The 23,767-nt window shown below is 41.9% G+C and overlaps 1 protein-coding gene across 3 annotated transcripts in view; it reads left to right on the top strand.

Moving 5' to 3' along the window:
• VPS16 (VPS16 core subunit of CORVET and HOPS complexes) overlaps positions 1 to 23,767 on the top strand; it is a 334,351-nt gene that overhangs the window by 168,689 nt on the left and 141,895 nt on the right. For all 3 annotated transcript variants that reach the window (XM_073647833.1, XM_073647834.1, XM_073647832.1), the window contains exon 12: positions 12,529 to 12,660. In XM_073647833.1, coding sequence (XP_073503934.1) covers positions 12,529 to 12,660 — 132 coding nt within the window. The remainder of the gene's footprint in view (positions 1 to 12,528; positions 12,661 to 23,767) is intronic.

Raw genomic sequence — 23,767 nt, 5'->3', positions numbered from 1 at the left:
CTGGCAGGGGTTCTTTGTCAGTGCTTCTCTCCAGGCTACCTATTAGGAGTCCTCGTGAGCACTGCCGCTTTCTCTCCTAAAGCTATTTACTTCACTGACCTTTTAGGCTGTGTAGTATTATAGTTGCTGTGATGTTAACCCCTTCTGAAAAAGTGGAACTTTAGGGGAAACACATGGTGTTTAAGGGAGTTTCCCCCTATTTAATTTTTTGCTCGGCATTTCTGGGGTAGCTCTTTTCTAAGGGTGAGCTTTAACCCTTCAGAGCCTGTCGCATATATATAAAAAAAATAAAAATAAAAAAAAAAGTGAGTTTTGAAAACAGGCTGTGCAGCTTTCACACTTTTTTGCCATCCTTGTACATCCTGGCATCTGGTGTGGGTGGCATGTCGGATCAGGGGCCTGGGAGTGCGGATCGGTCTCCTGATTCTTTTCAGGTTCAGTCGCACGCCTCTGATACACTCAGGCCTTCTACTACATCAAGTTCAACGCTCAGTGATGTTAAGGTGGAGGCGCTCACTCGCTCCATTGACAGTCTCTCTAGTCTCCTGGGACAGTGGGTGTCAGCTAGATCACACCCAATGCCACGAGGTAAAAAGCGCCGCAAGACTATGGTGGCGTTGTCTCCCTCGCAGAGCGCATCAGAGGCTTCGGATTCACCAACAGATTCGGTTGATGAAACTTCTGAGTCCGAAGAGGAGGATCAACAGGATCGCTCTGTTTCTCTTTCTGGTTGCGTAGATGGGCTTATTAAGGACATGCGGGAAGTATTAGAGCTGTCTGAAGAGCCGACAAGACCGTCTAGGTCGGGCCGTCTGTATCAGAAGACGCGCCGTGTTCGTTCTACATTACCTGCGCATGAGGAACTTAACGAAGCGGTGGAGAAGGAGCGTCAGTGTCCGGATAAACGCTTCCGAGGAACGCGTTTTTTTGATGCCCTATATCCCTGTGCCAAGGAGATGGTTACTAATTGGGTTCCCTCTCCTGAGGTGGATATATCTCTGTCTCAGCTGACCAAGTCTTCCCTGCTTCCTGTTAAAGGGAGAGACAATCTTCAGGATCCTTTGGACAGAAGATCGGAGTCGGCGGCAAAATCCATCTATGAAGCCGCGGGTCATGGTTTCCGAGCAGCCTTGGGGGCCATATGGGCCGGTGAGGCTTCTCTGCGGTGGTTGGATCAGCTGCGTGCGGCGTGGCAGGATGGGACTTCGCGTTCAGAAGTGGAAAAGCTTTTTCAGCGAATGGAAGAAGCTATGTGTTATGGCAGAGATGCAGTACTGGACACTGCTTCAATTCTGTCCAGGGCTCAGGCTTCGGCAGTCACGATTAGAAGAGCTCTGTGGCTTAAACAGTGGACCGGGGATGCAGTATCCAAACAGGGATTGCTTAGTCTGGCATATAAGGGCGGTCAGCTCTTTGGTTCAGATCTTTCGGAACTAATTGCCAAAGCTAAAGCTAAGGATGTTACTCTGCCTGGGAAAAAGGCAGTGGCATCCACAGCCAGCAGGACAGGGCCCGGCAGAGGTCTTCGGTCCTTTCGGGCCAGGGGACGATTCAGACAGCCTTCTTGGAGATTGGGTCGTCCCTCATCCTCCAGCAGATCCGCCCAGAAATCTTGTACTCCTTGGAAGCAACAGTCCCATCAGGACAGACGGGAGGTTGATAAAAAGTCCGCTAAGGCTGACTGACGCCAGGGATCCCCCCGAGGGCTCTCGTGTGGGAGGTCGTCTGCTACAATTCGGGTCGATCTGGGCATCCCACATAGCAGACGCCTGGGTGACACGGGTTATGTCGGCAGGCTATTTCATAGAGTTTCATTCGCTGCCTCCAGACAGGTTTCGTCTGACGGGCATTCCGTCCGTGCCAAGACTGGCTGCCGCACTGTTTCAGGAGGTCGACTCTCTCCTACAGCTGGGTGTGGTGGTTCAGGTTCCTCCGGAAGACCAGGGAAAGGGTTTTTATTCCAACCTTTTTGTGGTCCCCAAAAAGGAGGACAAGTTTCGTCCGGTGCTTGATCTCAGGGATTTGAATATTTACGTCCGGACACGAAAGTTCCGCATGGAGTCTCTCCGATCGGTGATAGCGACCCTGTCGCAGTACGATTTCTTGGTGTCCATAGACATCCGCGACGCCTATTTGCATATCCCTATCGGCAGGGCTCACCAGCGTTTCTTGCTTTTCGCTATAGGTCAAACCCATTACCAGTTTGTGGCCCTGCCTTTCGGGTTGGCCTCAGCTCCCAGGGTTTTTACAAAAATTCTGGCTCCTCTCATGGCGCTTCTTCGAAGACAGGGGGTTACGATCCTCCCCTACCTGGACGACCTGTTCATAGTGTTACCCACAGCGGAGGAGGCAATAGCGGCTCGCGATCTCTCCCTTCAGTACCTGATGGACTTCGGGTGGCTGATCAATTGGAAGAAATCGTCATTGGAGCCAGCACAGTCCATTCTTTTCCTGGGGATGCAGTTCGATACTGTTCGGGCAGTTGTGTCCCTGCCTCCTGTCAAACAGACGAACCTTCGTCTTCTGGTCCAGGCTATGAGGTCGGCGCTGTCAATGTCCCTTTGGGAATGCATGCGCCTTCTGGGTCAAATGGTGGCAACTATGGAAGCAGTACCATTTGCACAATTTCATTCCTGGGATCTCCAGAGCCTTATTCTGACCCATTGGGATCGATCGCTAACTTCTCTGGATCGCTCGGTCATTATCTCCCGCAGGGTGCGAGAATCTCTTGGATGGTGGTTACGTCCGGGGACTCTATCCGTGGGGAAATCCTTCCTTCCTCCGAGATGGTCAGTGGTGACAACCGATGCCAGCCGGACAGGCTGGGGGGGAGTTTGGAACGACCTCTGGATTCAGGGAGTCTGGTCGCCAAAGGAGTCGTCTCTCCCGATCAACATTTTGGAGTTGAGAGCAATATTTCTCTGCCTCCAACATTGGACGGTCTTATTGAGCGGTCTACCGGTCCGGATCCAGTCTGACAACGCTACGGCTGTCGCGTACATCAACCACCAAGGCGGGACGAGGAGTTCCAGTCTCATGTCGGAGGTCTCTCGGATCCTGGTCTGGGCCGAGTCCAAAGTTCCAGCAATCTCTGCAATTCACATTCCAGGGGTGTTGAATATCTCGGCGGACTTCCTCAGTCGCGAGCAAGTGGACCCTGGGGAATGGAGTCTCCATCCAGAAGTGTTTTCTCTGCTGTGTTCCCGTTGGGGGACTCCTCAGGTGGACTTGATGGCATCCAGGCTGAACGCCAGGGTTCCGACGTTCATGTCCAGGTACAGGGACCCGGAGGCGGTGGCGGTGGATGCTCTAGTGGCCCCGTGGGGTCAGTTCAAGCTGATTTATGCGTTTCCGCCGATATCCTTACTACCTCTGGTGATCTGACGGATCAAACTCGAAAGGGTATCAATAATTCTGATAGCACCAGACTGGCCGCGGAGGACATGGTATTCGACACTGGTGTCTCTTCAGGCGGCACCTCCGTTTCCGCTGCCCCTTCACCTGGACTTGCTCACTCAGGGGCCCATTCGTCATCCGAACCTGAGGTCCCTTCGTTTGACGGCGTGGCTCTTGAGACCGAGATCTTGACCCGTCACGGTTTTTCGCCCGAGGTCATTGCTACCTTGCGGGCGGCCCGGAGTCCAGCTACGTCCAGGATTTATCACAGAACTTGGGAGTCTTTCTATTCATGGTGTTCTGGATCCTCAAGAAACCCGAGGGTTTTTTCCATCCCCAACTTCTTGGCCTTTCTGCAATCTAGTCTGGCCAGGGGTTTGGCAGTTAGTACGGTGCGGGGACAGGTATCTGCTCTTTCCGCACTTTTTAGGAAGGCTATTGCCTCTCGCAGGGATGTGCGCTCTTTTTTTCGCGGAGTCGCACGTCAGTTTCCGCCACGGAGGGCAGTTGTGGCTCCATGGCGGCTTAATCTAGTCCTGGAAGCCCTTCAGCATAGGCGTTTTGAGCCTATGGATTCTGCTAAACTTTCACTACTTTCTTGGAAGGTGGCCTTCTTGGTGGCAGTCACCTCTTTGAGAAGGGTATCGGAATTGGCAGCACTTTCTTGCTCACCTCCTTTTCTGGAATTTTTTCCGGATCGCGTGGTGCTTCGTACTCGTGAAGATTTTTTGCCTAAGGTAATGTCACAATTCCACATTAATCAGGACATTGTGTTGCCTTCTCTTTGTCCAGGACCTAAGAATCCAAGGGAGCGGGCCTTGCACTCGTTGGACTTAGTGCGGGCATTGAAGTTCTATCTTGCGATCACCCAAGGTTTTCGGAAGTCGGACTCTCTTTTTATAATTCCGGCAGGTCGTCGGCGTGGTCAACGTGCACGATAGCTCGGTGGATCCGTTCAGCTATCCTGGAAGCGTACCGGCTCAAGGGTGAGCCTTGTCCGGTTAAAGTTAAAGCTCATTCCACGAGAGCCATTGGCTCATCGTGGGCTTTTCGTCAGGGGGCCTCGGCAGCGCAGCTCTGCCGGGCGGCCACCTGGCGCTCCGTTCACACCTTTACTAAGTTTTATAAGGTGGACGTAAGTGCTTCAGCCGATGCGTCCCTGGGACGCAGGGTCCTGCAGGCGGCGGTAATTTAAGTTATCCCTTTACTTAGTTTTCCGTTATTTAGCGCGGTTTGCGCTCTTGCCTAAGTTTTGGGCTATGGAAGCTTCTGCCTCTATGTCCCACCCTTAAGTAGGTACTGCTTTAGGACGTCCCACGAAGTAGGGAATCTGTGTCTCCCTTCCTTCCCTTCTGCTGCTGAAAGCCGGATTTTGGTAAGAACTTACCTGTAAAATCCTTTTCAGCGAAGGAAGGAAGGGAGACACAGCACCCTCCTAGGGCAGAAGTGTTTTTTTGTGTTTCTAGAAGCAGCGCGTCTCCTTCCTGATGTCGATCTTCTGGACTGGGTTTAGCGCTCTACGGCTCTCCTTCCAGTTTCGCCAGCTCTACACAGTTGTCAGGTCCAATGGGATATGCCTAAGACTGTGTGTTTCTATTACATAACCTGTTTTCTCTCATTTCTGAAATTTCAGAAGGGGATATGTTGTTCTGCTGGTTGGTCTGCTCTTCCTTAGCTTGTGTACGGACTGATGAACATGGGAGTAGGAGGAGCCTATATACTGGAGGGGCCGGCCGTCTTTTTCCAATCTGAGGTGACTATCCTATGGGGCTCCGCCTACCCACGAAGTAGAGAATCTGTGTCTCCCTTCCTTCCTTCGCTGAAAAGGATTTTACAGGTAAGTTCTTACCAAAATCCGACTGTCCCACCCGTTCCCCAGACCTGAATCCGATTGAGCACATCTGGGACATCATATCTCGCTCCATCCACCAACGTCACGTTGCACCACTTACTGTCCAGGAGTTGGCTTATGCTTTAGTCCAGGTCTGGGAGGAGATCCCACAGGAGACCATCCGCAACCTCATCAGGCGCATGCCCAGGCGTTGTAGGGAGGTCATACAGGCACGTGGAGGCCACACACAATAATATATATATATATATATATATATATATATATATATATATATATATATATATATATATATATATATATATATATATATATATATATATATATATATATATATATTTGAAGGTCAAATTACAATGGGAGAAGAATGTAGGTCCTATTTTTGTAGAACAATGGAATGAGATACTAGAATTAACGCCAATTTTATCCTTATTAGAATCGCAGAGGATGTTCCAGATTCTTCTACTCCACAGAGTGTATAAAATGCCAAGTATGTTGTTTAAAGGGGTCGTCCACTATAGAAAAACTCCTTCTTGAACCAAGTGTTTGGCCCTGACAAAAATAAAATAAAAAACACCACGTGGTGTGGTGTCCAGCGCCCAATCAGCTCTGGTGTCACTGTCTCACCCTTCATGTTCAATCCGTACGAAGGCTTAGACAGTGACGCCAGCGCTGACTGGGCGCTGGACACTACATGTCGTTCCACCGCACCAGAGCTCCGGGGCCATGAGTGCTGACACTGCTGGAATGGAGGCGGCATGGGAGGTGAATATAGTTTTTTCATTTTATCGGGACCAAACATTTAGTACAAGAAGGGGTTGTCCAAGTAGTGGACAACCCCTTTATGATTGGAATATAAAACAGATGCATCTCCAAGATGTGGATTAGATGGGGCACACCTAATTCATTTGATGTTTAAATGTGTGGGTATAGGGAGATATTGGACTGGAGTAGCATCCTTGCTGGACAAGTTTTTGGGATACATATACAATTAGATCCAAGTTTGTGTACTCTGTCTCCTGGGAGACTGTGTCGACTCAAATTCTCCTGTGGCAATAGCCATCTCTATGGTATTGCTTCAAGCTAGGAAAGTATTGGCTTCGCACTGGCTGGGCCAATCCTCTCCAACATTGGAGAATTTAAATCTGAAATAAAATGATCTGTTTAGAAAGGGGTACGTATATTAAAAGAAAAGCATTAAAGGGGTTGTCCGGTCAAAAGTGATAAGTCTGCAGTCATTTTGTGTGACTGCCGGCTTATGAATCCCCCCAACGCAGGCACTGTGCGCTGCGGGGATCTTGTCGGTATGAGACTTGGGACCGGAGGATATGTATATTTTATACATACCCCCGGCCATTAAGCGCCACCTTGCTCCATTCACTTGTATGGAGCGAGGCCTCGCCCTGTCTAGCGACGTGGACGTCCAAAGTGTGCGCGTCCAACTAGAAGATGCAGCCTCGCTCAATAAAAGTCTATGGAGAGTGAGGTTGCGCCCACTAGCTGGGGGTATGTATAACACATACATACCCTCCGTTACCGGGTTTCATCCCGTCGAATCCCCGCAGCGCTCAGTGCCTGCGCTGGGGGGATTCATAAGTCTGCAGGTAGAGTAACTGCAGACTTATCACTTTTGACCGGACAACGCCATTAATACAATTTGTAAAAATCTAGGAATGTTAGTTGTTGTCCACTCCAGGAATCGCTCCTGTGGATATACTTAGGATTACTACAGCAGATCGACTGTTTCTATCGGTAACATAATCTCATGTCATAGATTGTTTTTGTCCCAAACACATATAGATATTCTCATCATTTTAATGCCTTGTCTCCATGTTAAATAACATCTGTTTGAATACCTGAACTTTCCATGATAATTATTTATCTATTTTGACATTGGACATTCTATACATGTACGGTAACTTGTGACATGTTGGCTTATGAAGATCATTTGTATATAATTTGGGGTTTATTATTGTAATGTACCTTACTATTGTTTCAAAATTTAAAATACTTGTGATTGGTAATTAGTTTTTCACAAAAGATCTGTTTAAAAGAAAAAAAATGTTTGGATACAACTATTCATGCAAGAGTGTGCTTAGTTCTTATTAGACTGTGCACGTTGTAGATTCAGACTGATGGCAGTAGAAACTCAAGGAGACCTATGGAAACCAGGAGTAATGAATCACATGTGACACAAACCCAGAATGCTTTTAAACCTTTAGATTTTTCAATGTAGCCCCCATCCCCTATAATAATTGTAAAGATCTGAGATTGTGGGTTGTAAGTAATCACCTAGGCAGGTTAACGATGCAACAATATTTTATTGATCACAGCTATGGTAATAAAGCAATTCCAGGTAACTGGCCAAAATACAGTTCTCTCAGTCCTTAAGTTCCCAATCTGGGTTCAGAAGTTCCACTGGCTTTGTATAAGGCGATACTCACTGTCTCCCAACTTTTGGTTGGCCCATAGATTTCGTATCTCCAGCTAGTATAGTCTGTAGCCACAGTCCATGATCCTCTATCCAGTAGCAACAGTTCTTTTAAGAAAGTTTAAATCCAACCGACATAATCCATAATGGTAACATGTTTATCCATTCATCCTTCCAAGTCCACGGTCTCCATCCTCTTCCTTCAATCCTTCCACCCAACTATTTCTAAAACATGTCTCTCCTTTCTTCCACTGGGATCAGTCCCCTCCCAGGTCAGAAGGGATCACACCCTTCCCCTTAAACATTCACTGTTCGCTAAAACAATGAAGAATATTCTAGAAGCCTTCATCTGAGACTGCATGTAAGACCCCCTGTGGTGATGGCTCCACTGTGTCTACAATCTACACACACATAACGAGATTATTGGCTGTTAGAACAATGGTTGGATACTCCTGAGATACAGATTAGTGGAATGCTGGACATTTTACAAGTGAATCTAGTGCACATACTGACAAGTTAGCAGAACTATATAAAACATAACAAGTAAATCACTAATAAAACACAATAATAATATTGACAAAGATGGTGGCCCTTTGCTGGAAAAGTATCATAGTCTTTAGTAAGTGGGCAGCTCCTCACAATAATAATTATTTATATAGCGCCAACATACTGTGCAGCACTTTACATATTGTCTATGGATTTCAGTGTTGACAGCTGTCCATTTAGTTCCGGTTCCTGAGCTTCTAACTGTACAACGTACACATATCTCACATAGCAGTATGAACCCTCAAACGGCTGTTCAAAGATAGCATACATGTGATAAGATGTACACTGGATGGCATTGTCAATCATGGAGCACATTTTCCTAATATTAGTAAGCCAGTAAATAAATAAGTAAACAATGATGGAGTACAAATTACTCCCTTCTAAACTCCCTGAATCCAAAATCACTGAATAACAAGTCACACACTTAAGCCAAATCACACTTAAAAAAACAATTCACTCACAAGCTCTTGCACACTCGCCATAACAAATGACATGATTTAAATATAGTTGCTTTTCCCTTAGCTGCAACACAAGCTGCAACTTACTGCAATGTCTGCAAAAAGCAAAGCCTTATTTCTTTTAGGTACACTTGCCACAGTGTTTGTAAGAACTTGTCAGGAAGATTGTTCCAAACATGTTGGAGAACGAACAGATCATCTGTATATGTAGGCTTGCACACATTCTTCTCTTTTCATCTAATCCCACACAGATTCGATGATGTTGAGATCATGGCTTTGTGGAGAGCCAAATCATCACTCCCAGGACTGCTTGTTTTTCTTTACGCTGAAGATACTTTTTAATAACATTGGCTGTATGTTGTCCTGTTGCAGCGTAAAATTTGGAGCCAATCAGATGCCTCTCAGATGATCTGCAAGCATTGAGGACACCAAGAAATGGGCAACAGTGAGGACTGTAAATTCAGTGGTCATCCCAGGAACTTGGTGCAGCAGATGAAAGACACATCATAATTCTCTTCAAAATGAGAAAATATCCCACCATGGCATCAGCTCAGAACTGGCAGGAACCATTGGAAACCCATCTACACCCATTTACTGTTCGGAGAAGTCTTGGCAGAAGAGGTTTTCATGGAAGAATTGCGGACAAAAGCCATACCTTTGACATGAAAACAAAGCCAAGTAACTCAACAATGCTTGGAAACCTAGAACTTAAGTGCAGAAAATGTCAGAAAGTGCTCTGGACCGATGAGTCAAAATGTGAAATACTTGGTTCTAACAGAAGGCAGTTTATTTGCCAAGTGGCTGTAGAGCATTACAATAATGAGTGTCTGCATTCAACAGTGAAACATGGTAGACGGTCCTTTCAAATTTGGGGTTGCATTTCCGGAAATGGAGTTGGGAACTTTGTCAAGATTAATGGTGTTCTCAATTCTGAGAAATACATTGAAATACTTATTGTCATAGAAGATATGTGCCATAGAAAATTAACATCTCTGCAGTCACACTAGAGAGGGACATTCCCGGGCTGTGATTATTCTTGACACTTATCCATAACTCAATATCATCAGGGAGGCATCTGACTGGTTGCAAATTTATTCTGCAGCAGGACAACAACCCCAAGCATAAACCAATGTCATTAAGAAACTGTCTTCAGTAAAGCGGAACAAGGAGACCTTAAGTGATGATATGGCTTCCACAGAGCCCTGATCCCATCATCATACAGTCTGTATGTTAGTTGTGTTATTAGCCAATCACATTTAAACTCATGTTAAATAGTACTCAGTACACAGCTGCCATCATTTAAAGTGCTTTTAATTAACTGCATATAAAGCTTAGCTGTTCTAGTAGGATTTTCCTGCCATTTTCTTAGTTGCATTTTACCGAAAAAGCCATGGTCCATGAACAGCTTACAGGACAGCAAAGGGATTTCATTGTTGAAAGTTGTCAAGTTAAGAGAAGGGTACAAAAAAACTTTCCATTGGCAAGACTGATCCTTTTCTTACAAAGAAAAACATTCGAACCCGGATATATTTTGCCAAGACCTGTATAAAGTCTGGCAAAAGCATGTGGGAAAATGTGTTCTGGTCTGATGAAACCAAAATTTTAACTTTTTGACCAGAATTCCAAAAGGTATGTTTGACACAAAGCCAACACTGGGCATTACCAAAAGAACACCATACCGTAGTGTTCAAAATAATAGCAGTCCAATATGGCTAACCAGATTAATCACTGTTTTTTGTATAAATTATATTACCACATGTCAAACAATTTACCAGTAGGTGCAGTGGATTCTAAGAAAACCAACAAACTCCGCATTCATGATCTGCATGTGTTTGAGTCTGTGAATCAGGTGGCCGTAATTTAAGGGTGATGCCAGCACATGTTGTACATTCATTTCTCCTTGAAGACCTGAGAAATATGGGTCATTCAAGACCTTGATCAGAAGAACAGCGTACTTTAATTTAAAAGTTGATTGGAGAGGGTTAAACTTATAAAGAAGTGCAGACAGTGATCGGCTGTTCAGCTAAAATGATCTCCAATGCTTTAAAATACAAAGAAAAACCAGAGAGACGTGGAAGAAAACGGAAGACTACCATTCGAATGGATCGAAGAATAGCCAGAATGGCAAAGTCTCAGCCAATGATCAGCTCCAGAATGATCAAAGACAGTCCCAAGTTATCTGTGAGTACTGTGACAGTTAGAAGACGCCTGTGTCAGGCTAATCTCTTAGCAAGAAGTCCCCGCACAGTCCCACTGTTAAAAAATAGACATGTACAGAAGCGGATACAATTTGCCAGAGAACACATCAACTGGCCTAAAGAGAAATGGAGAAACATTTTGTGGACTGATGAAAGAAATTGTTCTTTTTGAGTCCAAGGGCCACAGACAGTTTGTCAGACGACCCCCAAACTCTGCATTCAAGCCACAGTACTCTCAGAAGACAGTGAAGCATGGTGGTGCAAGCATCATGATATAGGCATGTTTCTCTTACTATGGTGCCGGACCTATTTACCACATACCAGGGATCATGGACCAGTTTGCATATATTAAAATACTTAAAATGGGTGTTTCACCAAGACATCAACCCTAAACACCCCAGTAAACGAGCAAAATTATGGTTCCAGTCCAGCAAAATTGAGGTTATGGAGTGGCCAGCCCAATCCCCGGACCTTAATTCGATAGAACCCTTGTGGGGTAACATCAAAAATGCAGTTTCTGAGGCAAAGCAAAAAAATGCCAAAAATATGTGGGATGTAGTCAAAGCATCCTGAGCTTGAATAAAAGTTGACAGGTGCCAGAAGATGGTTGACTCTATGCAACATAGTTGTGAAGCAGTTCTAAAAATTTGTGGGTATACAACTAAATATTAGGTTAGTGATTCACTGGAATGCTAAATCCTCAAAAAAAGAGTACATATTCTGAGTTTGTAAAGACAAATTCAGACACTGCTATTTTTTAGAAAGCCCAATCTTAATTTTTTTATTTTCTGTAAAGTAGTTAAAAATGATATACATGTCTCTTCATGTTTTGAATTAGAAAACAGTGTGTAATGTTCTCAGTGCATGGAAATAAAAACTAGTATAAAGATTTTGTGCTTAACTCATGTTTTTGAACACACTATTTTTTGAACACTACTGTATCCACATAGCATGGTGGTGGCGGCATAATTCTTTGGGACTGTTTTTCTGAAGTTGGAACTAGAACTTAGTCAAGGTGGAGGGGATTATGAACTGTTCAGGCCTCTGCTAAAAGCTGAAGATAAAGAAGAATTTCACCCATCAACACGATAACCACCCTAAGCATACCTGCATGTCAACGAAAGAATGGCTTTGCAAGAAGAAGATCAAAGCTTTGGGATGGCCCAGTCAGAGCCCATATCTGAATTTAATTCACAATCTGTGGGTTGACCTGAGCAGGTCTGAAGACACGGGATGCCCTCTCTACCTGACAGAATTGGAACGCTATTGCAAGGAAGAGTGGGCAAAGATTGCCAATTCTAGATATGCCGTGCTGATGGACTCCTACCCAAAAAGACTGAATGCTGTCATAAGTTCAAAGGGTACTTCAGGAAAGTATTAATTTCAGTGTGTACATATTTATGCAATCACATTGTTTTAGTTCTTTATTTTTCATGTTCCACTCAACAAAGAAAAAGTTTATTTTTCAATTGAATTGTACAGATCATAGGTGACCTTAAAGGGGGAAGAAGTTGTGAAATGATTATTTTTGGTATGATGTTTTATAAATGAAAAACCTGGCATTTTAATAGGGATATGTACATTTTTATATAAATGCTAAATTAATCTAATAATTGCATTATAAAAATTTTTACTTTGTCAAATTTTCAGAAAGAAAGCCAGAAGGCTGATGATTACCTTCGTGAGATAAAGGACCAAAACCTACTTCCTGTAGCTGTAGCAAAATGTGTTGAAGCAGCTGGTTATGAACATTCAACAGAAATGCAAAAATCATTGCTAAGGGTAAGCTGAAGCATTGTTTATAGTAAAAGCTTGTACAATAGATATACCTTCTTCAGTAGTAACGTTGGCCATGCACATCAGATGATACTGTTAGCCATCTCTCTGACCCCTTCACAAGCATGGAACATATGTGACTATTATTGTGAATTCCACTACAGCCCAACTCATTGTTAGCCTTCCTTCCTTTAGTATAAAAAAAATATATCTGCCTAGTGCTCTGCAATTGGGGATCTGAGGCTGTAGACCTGAATAACTAGAGGAATTTGTCATTTTAAAAACTTGATTACAACCTGAGGTGACTGCTTATTAATTTGATAATGAATAATATATGGCATTCCCGAGTGGGCTTAGAGGTGTCTGGGTAGGGTTCGAGTTCATAAATCTTGAAGGAAGTAAAACCTGGCACTCAGATGTGTGGCAAAAAGTGTATCTTTAGTTGTAACTCAAACAGCCAAAGGTACAGATATGATGTTTTGGTCCTTCATCAGATAGAGTTGTAACTCTTGGACTGTAGTGATGAGGGACAGTATGGAACAAAAACTTGGTTGGTGTGAACACAGGTATGGCAAAACTGCATGTATGACGAGGATAATGGGTAATGCATCACTGGCGAGTTGTGACGCCTTCACAATCTGGGGAAGCTCTCACAGCACACCAGCGCTGCATTACCTTTTATTCTCGTTATAGATGCAATTTTGCCATACCTGTGCCATTTAAGTTTTTGTTGCATATTGTCTCTCATCACTGCAGACAAGGAGTTACAGCTTTATCTGATAAGGTCTGCGTTAGGCAGAAATGTCACGTCATTTCTGTACCTTGGACTGTTTGAGTTCTAATTAGATACCCCTTTTAGCACCCATCCCTTTGAGTGCTGAGTTTTACTTACTTCATGCTTGTTACTTTGAGTTTTGAGGAACTAAAATCAAACAATTCGCTAAAGGCAGCTTTTGAGCAAAGCTCAGCAGTGGATACGATGCAGATATCCTATATCTATATCATACATTTGTTATTTGCCTCCTAAACTAGTAAAGTATAAATATAAATAAGCAATAAAAGGACTATGGCTGGCTGCTTATGGAAGAAATCGAGCCTGTCCACACGGTGGATATGTAAGTCTGTAGTGTATTTGGCACCTGTTCCCACACTACCACTGACGCATAGACTGCCTAGTTGGCTGCACTGGCTCCTGTTGAGAGGTGGGGAGTAGATCATTAATAATAGTGTTGTTTTTTATAAACCCTGATGGCGAACTAAGCCCCTGTGTACCACCAATAGTGTCCTTGCTGAGATCCCACAAGCAACTTGTGGGAGGCATGCGCCCCGCACCCCACATGAACTAGATTGCTAGTTTGAGTCACTCTAGCAGGGACTCTCCCTGTTCTGAGATACAGAGCATTTGTGTAGTCCGCCTGCATCTTAGTTGATTGTTACCCTTTTGACCAAGGTCAGACGCGCGTATGAAAAATCATCTGTTTTTTATCCAGAAAACTTCAGATGATTTTCACCCATAGTGTCAACCATATTTTCATCCATATGGCATTTTTGTGACATCCTATTTTCATACATTAACAGTTTAAAATGTACATGATGAAATAGTTTTTAAGTTAAAAGTGGAAATGAAAAAATCGGATGCTCTGCAAATGATACGTAGATGATCCAAATTTTATTTTTGTGCACCCATAGACTTTAATGGGCAAGTTTCATCCAATATCGTGGGTACGGAAAGTATTCAGACCCCTTTAAATTCTTCACTCTGTTTCATTACAGCCATAGGTAAATTTTAAAAAGTTCATTTTTTTTCTCATTAAAGTACACTCTGCACCCCATCTTGATTGCAAAAATTTCTACATTTCTGTTTTTTTTCAAAGTTATTAAAAAAGAAAAACTGAAATATCACATGGTCATAAGTATGCAGACCCTTTGCTCAGAAACTCATATTTAAGTCACATGCTGTCCATTTCGTTGTGATCCTCCTTGAGATGGTTCTACTCCTTCATTGGAGTCCAGCTGTGTTTAATTAAACTGATCGGACTTGATTTGGAAAGGCACACACCTGTCTATATAAGACCTCACAGCTCACAGTGCATGTCAGACCAAATGAGAATCATGAGCTCAAAGGAACTGCCCAAGGAGCTCAGAGACAGAATTGTGGCAAGGCATATATCTGGCCAAGGTTACAAAAGAACTTCTGCAGTACTCAAGGTTCCTAAGAACACAGTGGCTTCCATAATCCTTAAATGGAAGACCTAGACCTGGCTGTTCAGCCAAACTGAGCAATCGTGGAAGAACAGCCTTGGTGAGAGAGGTAAAGAAGAACCCCAAGATCACTGTGGCTGAGCTCCAGAGATGCAGTAGGGAGATGGGAGAAAGTTCCACAAAGTCAACTATCACTGCAGCCCTCCACCAGTCAGGCCTTTATGGCAGAGTGGCCCGACGGAAGCCTCTCCCCCTGTGCAAGACATATGAAAGCCCGCATAGAGTTTGCTCAAAAATACAAGAAGGACTCCCAGACTATGAGAAATACGATTCTCTGGTCTGATGAGACAAAGATGTTACCGCCTAGAATTATCACCAAAAAGTATTTGTGGAGAAAACCAGGCACTGTTTATCACCTGCCCAATACAATCCCAACAGTGAAACATGGTGGTGGCAGCATCATGCTATGGGGCTGTTTTTCAGCTGCAGGAACAGGACGACTGGTTGCAATTGAAGGAAACTTGAATGCGGCCAAGTACAGCGATATCCTGGATAAAAACCTCTTCAAGAGTGCTCTGGACCTCAGACTTGGCCGAAGGTTCACCTTTCAACAAAACAATGACCCTACGCACACAGCTAAAATAACAAAGGAGTGGCTTCTGAACAACTCTGTGACCATTCTTGACTGGTCCAGCCAGAGCCCTGACCTAAACCCAATTGAGCATCTCTAGAGAGACCTGAAAATGGCTGTCCACCAACGTTCACCATCCAACCTGACGGAACTGGAGAGGATCTGCAAGGAAGAATGGCAGAGGATCCCCAAATCCAGGTACGATAAACTTGTTGCATCATTCCCAAGAAGACTCATGGCTGTACTAGCCAAAAGGGTGCTTCTACTCAGTACGTATCAAAGGGTCTGAACACTTATGACCATGTGATATTTCAGTTTTTCTTTTTTAATAAATTTGCAAAAATTTCTACATTTCTGTTTTTCCGTCAAGATGGGGTACAGAGTGTACACTAATGAGAAAAAAATGAACTTTTTGGAATTTACCAAATGGCTGCAATGAAACAAAGAGTGAAAAATTTAAAGGGGTCTGAATACTTTGCGTACCCACTGTATATGGAAGAGAATAGTGAATTTTTCACATGGACCCTTTGTCTATGTAATTTTGTTTGTTTTTTGACGCTGCAGAAGCTTAAGCTGGTGCGATTTTGAAATCTGCAGCATGTCAATTTCTCTGCTGGCAAATAGCCATGTTATTTGTGGATTTTCCCCATAGAATTAAACGAGATGAATATCTGCAGAAAATAACAAATCTGTCTTATTTCGTTTCCGCAGCAGAATCACAATAAAAACTTGTATAACCCACACAACTTTATTAATAAAGTTTTATCAAAACTATGTAACAGGAAGTTTCAAAAACAAAGCAGTTTTATTTAAAACATAGCAAAAAAAAAAAAAACGCAGCTGAAAAACCGGATAAAAACGCATGTAAAAAATTGCACCGAAAAATGCAACTAACCGAATTTAAATGATTGGTGCAAAAAATCTGCAGCATCAAAACCTCACCATATACTCATCATGGGAACATAGTCTTAAACAGATGTGTATAAACGTCCCAGCCTTTTCTGGACCACTGTCCTGTGGGAAATCAATTTGTAATACCTTGGATGCATCTTTTTCATGCTTGAGGCCATTTTCAGTACACTAATGACACCATGGCTTTGCCTAATACATCTGGACTTGATTATCATCACCATAACCTTTTAGAAGGGGTTAGATTAGAATATTGGAGGGTAAAACATAAATAAGTTTTTTCATGAAACTAGATAGTTTCGTAGTTAGTTGAGCATAGGTTGGCACAATGATCTTGCCGTGTAAATGCACTTTAAAGTGAACCAGACAGCTGTTACATGCAGCCTGATCTGAGGGCAGCAAGTCTCCGGCGCTGGCTGTATCAACACTAGCAGGTATGTTGGACTCGGGGTATTTTGGGGTATTTCAGAAGAAAACCTACTTCAATTGCAGTTAGGGACCAAGATCACGCTGTAGAGTAGTCAGACAGGCGGGTCCCCGACGACTTCTCCCTGCCCGTTGTCCTGGAGTGACTGGTCTCAGGATATAGATAAAACAAAAATTTCACTGAAAAGGTCCCTGTAGAGATGCACACACAGGGTATGTGTGTATATGGTAACTGTACAATCAAGTGACTGATAGGGGATATGTTAAGGGACTTGGTCTTAGGCAAAGCCAAAAAACAGACAGCACATCAAATAAAGAAAAGTATGATAATGAGCGTAGAAAAACACTTTATTGGGTCAAGGAAATTAATATAGCAATTTAAAAGGAGCGTCATGCACAGCAGAAGGGTGCATCACATTAAAGTGTACAGTGTCTCAAAGGAGAATATGAAGAGCTGTACACAAATAACATGGTGTATACATGTCAATGGAGTTTGGCATATTGCACATACCCATAAGTGGCTTCCCCTGCTGGAATGGCGTCAGCCCCAATGTGTGTTTTGGTGCAGTCCAGAAATGTGTCAATCCAGGGCAGCAGGCGTGGAGAAGCCGCTGGGTACTCTTCTGTCCAACTAGTCTACTGCACGGTTTTGGTCCCTGGCGGCTTTTAAAGTGTTTTTCTATGAAATGCTGCAGTGTTTCAGAGTCAAACATACCAGGCTGAGATCATACACCCAAAGCTGGAGTAGCCACAATTATTAAAAAATATGATTCCTTTTGAATTCATTGAAGAACACCATGACATCCAAGGCAGATTTCACATCCTAATCTGTAAATTAACCAATCAATTATGCACAATAGTCAACATATATGCCCCTAATAATCACCATTTTAAATTTTTAGATAAATTAATAACAAAGGTCACAAACACCAAGAGAGGTGAACTAATATTTCTAGGCTATTTCAACATTGTATCTGATGGTCATATAGATTCATCTTCCCCAACCCGTCATTACTTTCCCACTCTAAGCAATTGGTTGAACAAAAACAAACTTTTCGATACATTCTGATGTCTTAATACCTCCTCTATAGAATATACTCATTTTTCTGATACCCATAACTCAGCTTCACGCATCGATCTAATTATTACAGATATTTTCACTCTCCCTATATTTAAAAATACCAACATTAACGCCAAAACCATCTCTGACCATGCCCCAGTCTTGGGCGAAGTCATCTTGGGCCTCCCTATAAAAAATACCTTCCTATGGAAATGTAATGCAACCATTATAAACAACCCAAAAAATAAAAATGAGTTAGAATCCGCACTAAAACTCTACTTCGAGGAAAATAACTCAACTTCAATTGATCCATTCATAAAATGGAATGTGCACAAGGCAAAAAAGAGCCAATAGAGAAAAAATAAGAACCATCCAAAACCAAATAAAGGAAAAAGAAACCCTACAATGTAACCTCGCCTCCCCATCTGCAACAACTCAATCAGAAATACTCAACTTAAGACAAGACTTAAGAATTGAGATTTTCTCTTGCTATGATTCTGTAATCCAATCTTCTAAATACAATATGTGCACATCAATAATAATAATAATAAATTCATGATGAGCTGAATAAAGCTAAATAGACTTCACAACAGAATCAATGAGATTATTTCCCTGGATGGAATTTCTCTAACACACCCCAAAGACATAGCTGACTCTTTCGCCAAATTTTATCACAACCTTTACAATATTAACCTTCAATCCCCATCTCCCATACCAGACAAAAATACTATTGATTCTTTCCTATCATCCCTAAATTTACCTAAAATGAACCCCACTGATTTGGAGTCATTAACTACCCCGTTTTCGAATAAAGAAATTGAAGAGGTCATTCATCATCTAAAACCCTTCAAATCCCCAGGCCCAGATGGTTTCATTAACGAATATTATAAAACTTTTAATGAAATTTTCTTCCCACATTTGTACCAAATTTACGATTTAGCTTCATTCACTGGTACATTCCCAAAAGAAACGTTAGAAGCCACTATAATCCTCACCCCTAAACCAAAAGGAGATTTAAACAAAGTAAACAATTACCGACCAATTTCCCTAATAAATTCGGACATTAAAATTTATTCTACAATTTTAGCTAATAGATTAAACAATATCCTTCCCCAAATATTAAATAATGACCAAATCTGCTTCAGAAAAAAAGACAGCCAACAGAGATGGCACTAGGAGATTATTAAATATCATTAAAACAATTAACTCCAAAAAAACTCCAATCAGTAATAATCACATTAGACGCTGAAAAAGCATTTGATAGATTAAATTGGGACTTTTTAAAATCATCTCTAATAAAATTTGGCTTTAATGAAAATTTTTTATCTTTTATCAAGGCTCTTTACTCCAACCCTAGTGCCAAAATTTATACTAATAATTTTTTATCCAACCCCTTCCAAATCACCAACGTTACCAGACAGGCCTGCCCTCTTTCACCCATTTTGTTCATACTAGCAATGGAACGCCATGGCCCAGAAACAACCAAAATATTATAGGAATTCAAACCCCCACCCAACATTTCAAAATTAGCCTTTTTGCGGATGATTTATTGTTAACCCTTACAGACCCCCTAAATTCCATCTTAGAACTTTGAAAGATAATAAAAAACCTTTTCATCTGTATCATATTTTAAAATCAATGAGGAAAAATCAAAGATTCTTCAGTTTAATCTGAACAATGAATTAATCGACAAAATAAAAACAACCTCACCCCTAAGCTGGGCAAAAAGAGTTCACCTATTTAGGAACAACCATAACCAACAGCATGAAATCCTTATGCCCCCGTCTCACATAGCGAGATCGCTAGCGAGATCGCTGCTGTGTCACGGTTTTGGTGACGCAACAGCGACCTCACCAGCGATGTCGCTATCTGTGACACTTTGCAGCGATCAGACCCCTGCTGTGAGGTCGCTGATCGCTGCAGAATGTCCTGGACCTTTTTTTTGGTCGTTGCCCTCCCGCTGGTCAGCACACATCGCTGTGTGTGACCAGCGGGAGCAGCGATCAGGCTGGTAACCATGATAAACAGCGGGTTACTAGGTGCACGTGAGCCCCTAGTAACCCGATGTTTATCATGGTTACCAGCCTGCTCCTCCTTCAGCAGGCTGGTAACCAGGAGCAGGACATCGTGGAAAGATTCTTTCCACGATGTCGCTGCTCCCCTGATCGTTAGTGAGCCTGCCTGTTTGACAGCTCACCAGCGACCACATAGCGACACGGCAACGATCATATACAGGTCATATCGTTGTCGGGATCGCTGCAGCGTCGCTAAGTGTGACGGGGCCTTTACTCTCCTCTAATCTAGATACTCTGATTAAAGTCATCACCAAAAACTGTTACACCTAAAGAGATAAAGACCTCTCTTGGTTAGGAAGATCCTTTATGGTTAAAATCTGGATCCTCCCCAAGATTTTATTTACCTTTAGAACCCTACCTCTTATAATCTCCACCTCCTATTTAACTAACCTACAATCCATTATCAATTCCTTTATGTGTAATTATAATAAAGCAAGAGTAGCCACTTCTATCTAATACAAAAATGAAACAAATGGCGGATTTGAACTTCCAAATATAACAGCGTATTATCTAATGAATCTAATAAAACAAAGTACACACTGGATAAGTCAAGATAATCCTCCAGCATGGCTCGACCTACAATATACTTTGAACAATAATAAACATCCTCGCGACTCACTTATAAATCACCTATCCAATAAATGCTCAAAAAATACCAGTCACCCCATTTTCAGTGCATCTTTACATGCGTGGGAAAAAATAGCAAAACTTAGGAAAGGCACAACTAAAATCAACATTATTAAAAACCTCCCACTTCCTTTCTTATCCACAATATACAATTTCCCACTCCCCCCATCCTGGTCGGCTTGTGGCTTTAATAAACTACGTAACATTTTTGATGGAAATTTTTTTTACCCATTCACAACATTAAAAAATAAATGTAACCTCTCCACAGTGGAATTTCTTCATTTTACCATTCTAAAAGATCACCTTCATACTTTCTTTGCTAATAAACCACTAATCTCAGAGGCAACCGCCAACCTCTTGAATATTCCCGACCACAGCATATTTTGGAGTTGTTTTGGGGTTGTATTCGACTTAATTATTCTGTGAGCATACACTGATTCTCCTTAATTTTATTAGTTGTAATAATTGAATATACTGTTTGATTCATTCCATGTCTGAGTTCTCCTCCCCTTTATCCTATTTCCCTTACCCTTCCACTCCATTCCCTTTCCCTAGTCACTTCCATCCCAAATTTCTCTCCCACTTCTTCATATGTTATAAATGTGAATAAAAATTATTGGAAAGGAGATCATAAACCCAGTGCCTGATACACGTTACCCAGGATTGGGCAGCATGTATCGGCTGACAGATTCACTTTAAGGTGCCTGCTTTGTTTCAGTTTTAGGAATCTTTTTCAAACAGCCTGAAAAGGGCTGCATATAAGCATTCATCAGCTCAGTGCGGAGCAAAATGAAATGTTGTATGGGAATGAAAAGGGCTGAATTTGTTTATTTTTTTTGCAAAGTCCTGCTTTATTTTCAAGTTTTTGGTACTTTAAAGGGAATATCAGTATGTTTTGCTATGTAATCTGAGAGCAGGGTAACATAGTGGTTGAGAGCCTGATTCCAGTAATGTATCGCTTACTGGGCTGCTTGGTGCAGTTTTGCTAGAATTGTTGTTTGCTTTGTTGCAAATGTAGCAGTGCTCAGATTGCTAAACTGTGTATAACCCCACTCCTATAGTGATAATCTCCTGCTGATAAAATACTGATTTATGTAGAAACTACGACACACATCCTAGTGAGTCTCACATCACTGGAATCAGGCTCTCTTGCCCTATATTAAGCTACTCTCAGCTTAAGGCCACGGCCCCACTATCAGTAGTTGGTCAGTATTCGGTCAGTATTTTTTATCTTTACATTGTGTAGTGACTGTGAATGGTGCTACAAGCTTTCTCTTATTAACCCCTTCACAACATATGACGTAAACTTGCGTCTTATGTTGTGTCCTTGCCTTTGATCCCGCACACGATGGCTGATTTTAATCAGCCATTATGTGCCTCTTAAAAAACAGCCACACGTGGTTGTTAACTTGTTAATTCCCACTGTAAATCTCTGATAGCTGCATTTAGCCCACGCTGGCAAGGGGGCGCGTCATTCCATGCTCCTACTGAAGCGCCCGTAATGTGATCAAGGGGTGTTAATGGGTTGACATGACAGCCGGATATCTGCTGATGACCAGTGTGCCTGTCATTACGATCCTTCTGTGAAAGCCAGCCTGTAGCTGGTGTTCATAGAAGATCGGATTTTAGCTATACATAGCAGTGCTGATGCTGATGCACTGCTATGTATAGCACAGGCGATCAGACTATTAAATACAGTACAAAGTGAAAAAAAATGTTGTTGTTGTTGTTGTTGTTGTTTTTTTAAAAAAATATGAAAAATGAAAATAAAAAAACAAATTCAAATTTGCCCCCAAAAATAATTTAACAAAAAATGAAACATGCATATTTGATATTGCTGGATTTGCAAAAGTCCAATCTATCAAAATATAAATTAAATTAATCTAATCGGTAAACTGCGTAGCAAGAAAAAAAAATCAAAACGCCAAAACTACGTTTTTTTTGGCCACCGCAACATTTCAATAAGAGGTGATCAAAACATCGTATCTACCCCAAAATGTTATCAGTAAAAACGTCAGTTTAGGGTGCAAAAAAATAAGCCCTCACACAGCCCTATATCCTGAAAAGTGAAAATGGCAACAAAAGCAAATGTATTTTTTTTTTTTTTTTTTTTTTTACAAAATTCCAATTTTTCTTTTTTCTTTTTTTTCCACCACTTAAATAAAAAAATAAAAAAAACTTTACATGTTTGGTATCTGCATACTCATACTGACCTGGAAAATCATATTGCCGGGTCAGTTTTTACTGCATAGTGAATATGGTTAATAAAAAGACAATTGTGAAAATGCACTTTTTTCTGCAATTTCAACACACTTGGACTTTTTTCTTCGTTTTCCAGTATGCTTTGTGGTGGAATGAATTATTAATTCAAAATTACAACTCGTCCGGCAAAAAACAAGCTCTCATATGGCTATGTTAACTGAAAAATAAGAGATATGTCACTTGAAAGAAGGGGAGTTAAAAACAGAAAATCGACTTGTCATGAAGAGGTTAAAATGAATTGGAGCCGTCACCAACCAAAAAGTCCCCGAAAACCTCTATATTTTTCACACAGTCTCATTCATTTATACTATCGTTCAGATCACGCTATTAACTTGGACTAGGAGATTTCCGAATATACTGTCCTCCCTAGTACTAAGCAAATCAGTATTGTTCGTTCCAAATAGTACTACCTGCAAAGATACATAATGAAAACCACATCAATCCCATAAAAATACAATCTTTATTCAAAGTTCTTAAAACAGGTTCATTATACAGAGAATCAATTCTAAGATGATTACATCACCATTACGCATAGAAATTCATCAATACGGTAAGTACAATAAAGTTAATTGTGTATGCACCAAAATGACAACGGCGTTTAATAGCTGATGGTATGCTAGCACTCTATCCAATCACTATGATAATGCACTGCAGTCTGCCAGTCATAAAAATAACTCTCTTAAAATGGTATGTGCACTACTGTGGGATCCTCGTATCCCCAATGCTTGTTTCCCCAGGGGGTTTAGATTGGAAATATTTTAATGCTATAAGAACAGTTAAAGGGGTGTTACCGGGAATTGCTTTTCCGGTCCCTTCAACTTCTGATTGGTTAAAATAATAAACTCTGATGTACTCATTCTGCCCAAGTTCTGCACCTGGGAAGGGATTCTGCTATTATTTGAGAAACTACAACAGCATTTC

Source organism: Phyllobates terribilis, unplaced genomic scaffold (genome assembly GCF_046119375.1).
Source record: "Phyllobates terribilis strain yellow unplaced genomic scaffold, ASM4611937v1 Scaffold_9__5_contigs__length_417890890, whole genome shotgun sequence".
Taxonomy (NCBI): Eukaryota; Metazoa; Chordata; class Amphibia; order Anura; family Dendrobatidae; genus Phyllobates; species Phyllobates terribilis.
Note: the sequence above shows the minus strand (reverse complement) of the source record. Positions and strands in the feature narration are given on the sequence as shown.